General features: G+C 52.9%; 1 protein-coding gene across 1 annotated transcript in view; it reads right to left on the bottom strand.

Annotated features, from left to right (window-relative positions):
- Window positions 1–6,701: 6,701 nt before the first annotated feature.
- Window positions 6,702–8,891, bottom strand: part of ZDHHC22 (zinc finger DHHC-type palmitoyltransferase 22) — a 41,565-nt gene continuing 39,375 nt past the window's right edge. The window contains exon 6 of the mRNA XM_037503803.2: window positions 6,702–7,402. Within this exon, the coding sequence (XP_037359700.1) occupies window positions 7,137–7,402 (266 nt within the window). The 3' untranslated portion in view covers window positions 6,702–7,136. The remainder of the gene's footprint in view (window positions 7,403–8,891) is intronic.

Here is an 8,891-nt window from a genome sequence, read left to right as displayed (position 1 = left end):
GAGCGTTCCTGCTCTGTTCTGCCCCCGGGCCTGCCCCTCCACCTCCTGCCCCCTACTGTGGATGCTGGTCCTCTGCTTGCTGATGCTGATCCCCCTGCCGCTTCCCCCTGTGGATGCTGCTCCCCCCTCCTGTCTCTCAAATCACCCATTCAGACCACTTCTGGCCCAACTCTCAGCTCGCTGACAGGCAGAAAAAGAAGGCCTCTCAAGCAAATCCCTTTCGAAACTTGAAAGGAGGAGCTGGGGGGAGGGATGCTATTTTTAAGGAGATACTAATGGTGGGGAGTTCAGGCAAAACACAAAAGGGGGCCTTTGGGGACAGGAACTCTGAGCAGGAGCACAGAGAGGACTGCCTCCTCCCTGGAAGCCCTCACAGCACCCGCTCTCCCCTCTGGCCCAGGGCCTTCCCCCGGCCTGCAGAACTTTGCTGGGATGATGTCACTCAACGGGAGGACATCAGCCACCTTCCTAGACACCCAAAGGGCCCCTTCAGAGCCTTCTAGTCCCCAGATGCTGTAGAGCTTTGGCAGATGTTTTCCCCTTGGAGCCCATTCCATTTTGGGGTCTCTGATGCCCCCCTGCAGACCCCCCTACTCCACCACCCCGCCCCCCGTCTCCAGGGGGAGGGAGTGAAGATGTGCCTGGCTGTGCTCAGTGTCTGGCAGTGTCTGGCCCCCTCCTGCAGGCACCCTGACACTGCTGGGGAGGGCAGCAGCCCAAAATAGCTCAAGGCTCTGCCTCTGGCCAGGATTGTCCTTGAGCCCTGAGGCGGGTCGGCAGCCTGAACTGTCCTCAGACCTCCACATCAGCCTCCTGAAAAAGATGCTTCATCCAGGTCAATGTGCCCAGAGTCATCAGTCTGCAAGGACTGGCATCTCGTGGGCCTGTCCCCGAGCAGCTGGCAGTGGGTTCAGCAAAGGCAGAGGCTGAGCCCCATCCCTTTGCCTGGCTCTGCCAGGGCTCAGTAACGCGTTGAATGAGTGATCCGTCAGTGAATTAATGAACAAACTTGATTCCTTGTTACCTTTCAGCAGGGAATTTATTGGGGGTTAGAATAACCCACAATAGAAAGACAGTGTAGCTTGGGGGTTTAGAAGATGAACTCAGGAGCAGGCAGCCTGCTCCTGAACTCTCAGCTTGGGTGACTCGTATAAACACCCGGTGCCTCAGTTTCTTTACTTGGAAAAGAGAACATTTATAGGGCACACTTCAAGGGTTTGTTATGAAGAATAACTAGTAAATACAGGTAGAGTGGGTGTATGCCAAGGCCCTGGCGGGTGGTGACTTCAGAGTGAACATTGGTCACTATTGCCTTGGTAGAATTACCACGCCAGCCACACATCGGCCCTATATGCCAGGTAGGTGGGACGAGAGGACCCCACTAGCATAGACATCCCCTCCAAGGTTTGCAGAGAGTTGGAAAATGAAAATCGCATAGGAGGGAGAGAGTCCAAGTGGTGGAGGGTGCTAAGAGTGTGGGAGGACTCCCCTGGGAGCTGGCCAGTTAGGACATGCCCTGTGGAGATGCAGGATGCAAGGGGGCTGGGAGAAGGTTAGGGGGAGTGCCCAGTGGGGTGCAGGGGGCCACAAAGGTGTGGGCCTCATCAGTCAGGATGGGGAATATACATAATGAAAGGCCACCCCTACATTTGGGGGCTTTCAGCCTTTTCAATTCTGCTCTAGCTCCTGGAAGCCATCTTGGTAGAGAGGCTTTCCATTTGCCGAGGCTGTGCAGGGGAGGAAACTGATGGGTGCTCCCAGAGAGAAGTCCAGGGATCCCTGAGGTTCTCAGCAGCTTGGGGCTGAGTCTTAGGGGAATAAACATGACCCACCGGCTTTGGTCTCTTACCTGGAAGATGACGCTGCTGATGATTAGAAAGAGCAGGTATCAGTTCATGCTGGACTCACCCAGGTGGCACACCCTTGAGCTCCAGTGTCGCTCACTTCACTAAAAAGTGAGTGAAGTGAGGGGGCAGGATCCTCAGGGAGCTGGCCTGAGGATTATAATTTTCTCTGACTGTAGCTGCAACCTGCAGATTCATGCCCCAGCGCTCCTAAATGGAAACTCACAACTCCTGGAAGCCACCTGGCATCCCTGCCTCTGCAGTCACCTGTCCACACCCCACCCACACAGCCCTGCTTTTCAGTCTGGACAACTCCTATTTATCCTACATGATCCTGATGTCACCGCTTCTGGGAAGCCCTCCAGCTTACCCACAGTGGAGTGAGTGCGCTCCTGTGGGCTTCCAGGCTTTTAATCTGTAGCCCCTGTGGTTCTACTGCCCATCAGCACGCTCGTGCTAACTGAATCACAACCACCTGTGATTGGTGTTCTTTCCTGCAAGTTCCCTGAGGTCAGGAATGGGTCTCAATTTATCTTTGCATTCCTAGTTTTTGGCAACATGCCTGGCATCGGGTCAACATCAGTGAAAATTAGAGGAATGGAGGAGCTGGGCCTTGCTCCCTACACATCCTTTCCTTTTCTCTCCAACAGGAAGCGCTGCCTCCCAAGCACCCCCGAGAGCTTGCCCAGAATCAGGGCAGAATGGGGAGAGGGGGTAGCAACAGGGCCTGCTGGAGGACTCAAGGTACAGAGGGGAAGGAGGACACCTGGGGGCCAACTGCATGGAGTGGCAGGACAGCCATGCTCTTAGAGAAGGAGGCTGGCTAGAAGATGGCCTGCTGGGACCTAGCACTAGTTCCCACCTTGAAGTGCAGTGGGGGGTAGAGGGGAGGATGTGGGCTCAGATCTCAATTTGTCCTCTTCTTGAGGCTCCATTGGTTCCCAGTCCCTGCAGTGCAGCCATCCATATTTTTGCCTAATCTGACACAAAGGCTTGGGCCAAAGCAGAGGGCCCACTTTCCAGATGGGAATACTGAGGCACCAGGGAGCCACGTGGCTCATCCTGTCTGACACTGGATGTGTAAGCCACGGAACCTGTGACCTGTATTGCCACAGACAGATGATTTGGGGTGTCAGAGAGCTGTGCTGCAGCTTCAGATCGTCCTGAACCCTTTCCTCCATGCAAGGTTACAGACTGGATAGTTGATGATACCTACCACCCACTGCCAACTGATGGGTCAGTGACAGAGGAGAGTGGGGTGACCCTGAACCCCAGGATCATGATTTTCTCTCCACCCAGTGCTCCTGATGGCCTGTGCTTGGAGTTCACCCTGATCATCTGGTCCCAGTCTTCGGGGTTATCTTGAGACCCCTCCCCAGCACCCCTCCTCCAGTCAGAATCCATGTCTGTGAAGCAGCTCTCATACCTTCTCTTCCTTTCTGCTCTCAGCCACTGGTCCCGCTCAGAGCCCGGTTACATTACACTCAGGTCATAGCAAATAGCTCTTACCAGCCCCCTTCCAGCATCTAGTCGATGGCCAGGGCTCCCTTTTGGAAATCTAATCATGGAGCTCCCTTGCTCAAAACCTTCAAAAGACACCTATTACTTCTCAAATTCACTCCAGATTGCTTAGCTTGGCATTCAAGGTCCCCTCTGCTCAAGTCCCAACTCTTAAGCTGAGCTCCTTGGCTTCTCTGTGATGTCCTCTGTGCTCCCTGCTCCACCATCCTTCTCAGATCCCAGCACTGTTTCCCCCACTGGAAACCCCTCCCGATCCATCTCCACCTGCTGAGTCTCATGTATCCTTCCAGGTCCTGTGTAAACAGGGGACCAAGGAGACTTGGCTCCCACAGCCGCTTGTAGCGCCCTAGAGCTGGTATAAGCTCTCCCAGGGGCTCGCCCAACTATGAGCCCCTCAAGTTCTCACAACGTGTAGAACACAATGCTGGGCACATTAGGGGAATAAGAGATGTGGGATGAGCAAGTGAGCACAAATTCTGTGCATTCGGTCAGTCATTTGCTGAGCATTTATTATGTGCCTGGCTCCCTGCTAGGCATCAAGGATACTAAAGTGAACAAAGCAGGTGTGTCTTCCCATGGAGTGTAGATAACCCATGTTCTAGAATGTGCTGAGGATTAGCTTCAATCACCCCTTCCCCGCCTGTCCACATCTGAAGGTTTGTAGGTCATTGGTGTGTGTTCAGGGAATGCAGACCCATATACATCTGTAGCCAAGGCTAAAGATTCTTCAACAGACCAATTAGAATCATTATCCTACCATTGTGTCCCACATCAGTTCCACATCTGCATGTGTTTAAGATGCACCAGAGCTCATGCCCATTCACCTGCTGGGGACCACGCCTGCAGGGCTTAACCCCCTCCTGGGTGCCCTCAAGGTGTTCATGGTCTAAGAGTCTGAGAGGGCAGGGACACTGGCTGACCCTCGGGAGCAGTCAGCTCTGGCTGTGATGAAGGAGCAGGTGCCCTTCCGGCTCCATTCTCTCCCCACCTGTCCTCCGACACAGGAAGGGATGGGAGAGTTGCAGAGAAGGAGAAAAGTTCCCAGCTTGGACATGCCATTCCTGGTCCCATGGGACCACAGAGCCCACCATGGATGTCACCACTGGGTGAGGATATCCAGATATTCACCAACACAGCCTATGCTGACCAGGCACGATGGATACTGGCTGAGGCTGGAGCAGTGTTCTGGGGGGTCCTATCCAGGTGTCTGGAATTAGCCTTTCAATTGCTAAATAGTGGGATAAGTCCCGGGGGAGGAACCAAGGCTGATGGAGCAGCAAGGGATGGATACTCAGGGAGTCTGAACAATGGTTCGTCACCTTCTGGAACAGAAGTATTTTTAATACTTACCTTAAATATTTTAACAGCTGGTATGACTGTGTCAGTGCATGCCAGCTTGCCAGCCCTTCTACCAGCCACAGTGCCCATACAATCACATCAAATCCAATTTAAAACCACATATTTTATTGATGTTCTTCATCAACGATACAGGGACACGTGAACAAATGCTGCTCCAGTCCCATATCTGGCAAGCTCCCTACTGTCACCCCCGCTCACCCATCTGCCACCAGCTAACCCCTTTGCTCCCTACCCCCACGTCAACTGTCACAGTGTGGCACCTCCAGGAGGCTGGGAATGGCAGGGCTGACTTCCAAGGTGAACTTTGGGGGCAGGAATGAAGACCTGGATCGCTCAGACCCTCCCCCAAAATTCCCCTCCACTCCCACTACTTAAGTGTGGCCAGAACTGGTGGCAAGTTTGCCCCCAATGGCACCTCCATCCAGACAGCCTTGGCTCCCTTTCAGTCATCTCTGTCACATCCTTTCCCTCCAAGTGAACCAACCTGGGGAGCTAGAAGGCCAAGTGACCACCAGGGGGAGACAGTGCCTGGGGGCTGTGATCAGATGCCCGAAAGGAAGTATCTTATTGTCTTGCTCACCACTGTATACTAATACCTGGAAGAGACTTAGCACATAGTTGGCACTTAAGAAATGTATATAGGATGCATGAATGAGCAGATATGGGGGGAAAAGTAGGAGGGGGTAGAGCCATCACTACATTAGTCCTCTAGAGGGCGTGAAGGCTGGACCCAGGTCAAGTCCTCCCAAAGCTCTGTCCTCCCAAAGAACTCAGGGTGTTGTTTGGTGACAGTTGGGATCACTGTGACCTCCAGTTACACACTTAGGGTGTGGGCATCTGTCCTGGTGCTTACATGGACAGCAGACTGAACTTGGGACCCAGTCAGGAGGGCACTTGGATAGTCTGCAATCCCTCACAGTCACCAGGGGTATGGTCCTGTGGTGCCTAGAACACACAGCAAGGCCCCATCAAGTCCCCCAGATGAGTAGGGTTGTTCTGGCAATTGCACCCCTGTATTCTGACCCGCTCAGTCTCAACTCTCCCAACATTACCCCAGAGTTGAGTGTGATCTTCCAGCTTTACCACTGCCTCCATCTGCTCCCAACACTGCTTCATCTCCCTGCCCTTAAACGCCAACCCCCTCAACAAATGTTAACACTCAGGTGGTCCTTCCTCTCCAGAGATTCTATCCACAGTGACGGGGCTGATGAAAGTTTACATCATAATTTCCAGACCCCTCCATGTTTGCCCCACCCTCCCTGTAAGCATCTCTGCAGCCTCTGGACCTGACAATCATGAGGATAACACTAGAATCTCGGAGAAGGAAAGGATCTTCCCTTAGGGAACTTCCCCTCCCTGACCCTATGCAGAAGTTCTTTCCTTGGTCTGCCTGCCAGATGACTGCATGCCAGAGTTCCTGCATGGATGGAGCACTAACTGCATCCCAGGCAGCCATTCAAATACCGAACAATTTTAACTGCTGGAGTGTCCTTTATCCAGGGCAGAAATGAGCCCATTTTCCTCCCTCATTCTCACTCCTCAAATATCCCAGTGCGTCCCGCACATTTTCTCTGTTTTCATAACATTACTCCTCAGTTCCCCCCACACACCCTCCTATACAGTTACGCAGTCACTTGCATCTATCATTACTGATCTCTCCACTTTTCTTCTCCCTTCGTCCTGGTCTTCCCAGCATCCAGCAAAGACCAGAGTTTGGAAACCAAGGGAGAAGCAGAGAAAAAAGCAGCCAGTCAGGCCCTAGGAGGCCCAGCTGGAGCAGGGTGGGCAGGCAACTGCAGCCAGAATCCCTAGGCCATTGACTTAGGTCTTACAGAAAAAGGGCCCTGTAACTTGGTGGGGGGGGGGTGGCAATGCACAGCAATCGGAATTCTTTATTCCTTTCCATTGCTCGCAATCCCATAGAAGGGACTAGGACACCTTCCCTCACTTCCCAACTTCCCCAGCAGTTGGCAGAGCTGACTTGGCTGCCTCTTTAAACATGTTGTCAGTCTCAGCTCCTGGGGAACATCATCCCGACAGCCAGCGAGAATCCACTCCTCACTCCCAAGGTGAGGCAGAGAGGGAGAGCGCTAGCAGATAGCAGTGATCATGTGAAATACTGTGGGGAGCCAGAGGAGGAAGGCAGGGACCTCAAAGACAAGAAACAAAAGCAGAGGCCTCCTAACAGCCGCCACCCAGCTGGCTTGTGGGAGAAGCCAGCAATGGCAGGTGCTCATGTTTCCTCCTTGTCATGATCCAACAACGAATTCCTTTCTCTGTCACAGGCCAGGAGGGTGGATGCTAGGACCTTACCGGTCCAAGGTTTTCGTGGATCATGAGTGGAGACAAGGGTGCCATGGTCTTATGTTCAGAAGGTGCCACAATACACACAGAGAAATCATGGGGTGCCTGCTACTTGTCCCGCTGCTTGGAGCTCTCACCTCCAACATTGAACATGGGCACCAGCAGGCCCAGCAGCCACCTTTTCCCGAAGACCTCCTGTAAGTTCTTGCGCCAGGGCCGGGCCCTCACGGCCACCCCCTTCCGCGCCTGGTGGCGGGTCTGCCCCCGGAGGATCAACAGCAGCTGATGGCAGCAGAAGCCAGCGCAGGCCAGGCCAATGGCAAACCAGAGGTAGAGCATGAGGATGACGAACATTTCAGAACCGAGGACAGCTCCTGCAGGGGTGGGGGCGGGGAAAACATCAGCATCGCTTTATACCCAAGCCACGTACAGAACTTCGATCCAGGCAGACGCTTTCCGCTAGGGAGGGAGGGAGGCTAATGAGATTGAAGATGCATTTTGTAGCAATCTCAGAACGGCAGCCAGGGAGAGGAAGGATGAACCAGTTGCTTTAACTTTTTCTTAGTGCTGATGGCTCCTGCCGGGAGAGGGGGGAAGTGAAGGGGTGGGGGAGAAAGGAAGGAAGCTTCCTTGGCCAACACTTCGGTGCTAACTTTTTCTTGGAGTCAGATTTGCTCAAGTTTGGGCTGGAAACAGGGAGAAGGAGTTTTTCTCAGGGGGAGAGAAAGGTGAGCTGAGGATCCCCGAGAGGGCCCCTGCGCCCGGGCAGCTGTCTAGACAACAGCACCTTCTCTTTCTGCAGCCGGGATCACTGGCAGGGAAGACAAAGGAACGTGACAGGTTGATGGAGAGCACGGCCTCGTCATCAAGAAGTCACGAGCTCCAAGGGCAGTGCAGAGTGCAACACAGGGAAAAAATTAGTCATTCAGGTTAACAAGGGGACAGTGTGGCCACCAAGATGTTAGGCCAGAAGAGGCCCCCATGGCTGTCAGCCCAGCCCCCTGCCTTGGGAAGAGCCTGCCCAGAGCTTCTCTACTACTGACTTTATCTGTATAGACACAATCACTACAGTCCTTTACAAATAAACTATATATATATATATATATATATATATATATATATATATATATAACTACTTAGTTGATGTGGAAGTAACTCTCCATGGAGTAAGAGATCCCCCACTCTTCGTCAGATTTGGGGATCAGTCCCTGGGAGGTTTGAATCTCTCAGCTGTATGGGCTTGCACAAGTATCTTACCTCTGAGTGCAACTTTCTAGTCTGTAAAATGGGGACAATAATAATGATTCCATAGCGGTGCATGACTCCAGGAAGTTGTGAAGTGGCCAGAATTCTGGTTTACAATCAGCAGTGTCCCCTGTAGAAGGTCCTTGCACAGAGGAGGAGACTACATCCCCAAACAACTTAAGCTGCTTTCCTAAGGCCATCAAGCTTTCTCCTGCTCATTTCCAGAGTCCTGGTTGGGCTACAATTTTCACAGTCTTGCAAGAGACACCTACCTTGACTTGCCTGGAAGCCAGGGTAGTAGACCTGGGGGTGGGCCCCCCTCAACTGCTCTGTCCTTGCAGGGCCAGCCTACCACCACCTTCTCCAGTGAGGTGAGGGTTCCTGCTCCAGAGACCTCCCCACTTAATGACCTAGCCCTCCTCTCCAAATCTCTAGCACATCCCTCCTTTCTCCCAGAATCCCCAGTCTCAACCCACCTCCTCCTTCATCTCCCCAGACTCCAACTTCCACCTCCTGAAGACAGGTTTTTTTAAACTTACTCAGTCTGAGTAGTGGTGGACTCAGCTGTTAAAAGGATCTGAACTTGACCTGGTTTGTGCATTAGCAACCTTCTCTTAC

The sequence above is a fragment of the Talpa occidentalis genome, unplaced genomic scaffold (genome assembly GCF_014898055.3).
Source record: "Talpa occidentalis isolate TD23 unplaced genomic scaffold, MPIMG_talOcc4v2.1 talOcc4.11, whole genome shotgun sequence".
Classification (NCBI taxonomy): domain Eukaryota; kingdom Metazoa; phylum Chordata; class Mammalia; order Eulipotyphla; family Talpidae; genus Talpa; species Talpa occidentalis.
This window is presented reverse-complemented; position numbering and strand designations above follow the sequence as displayed.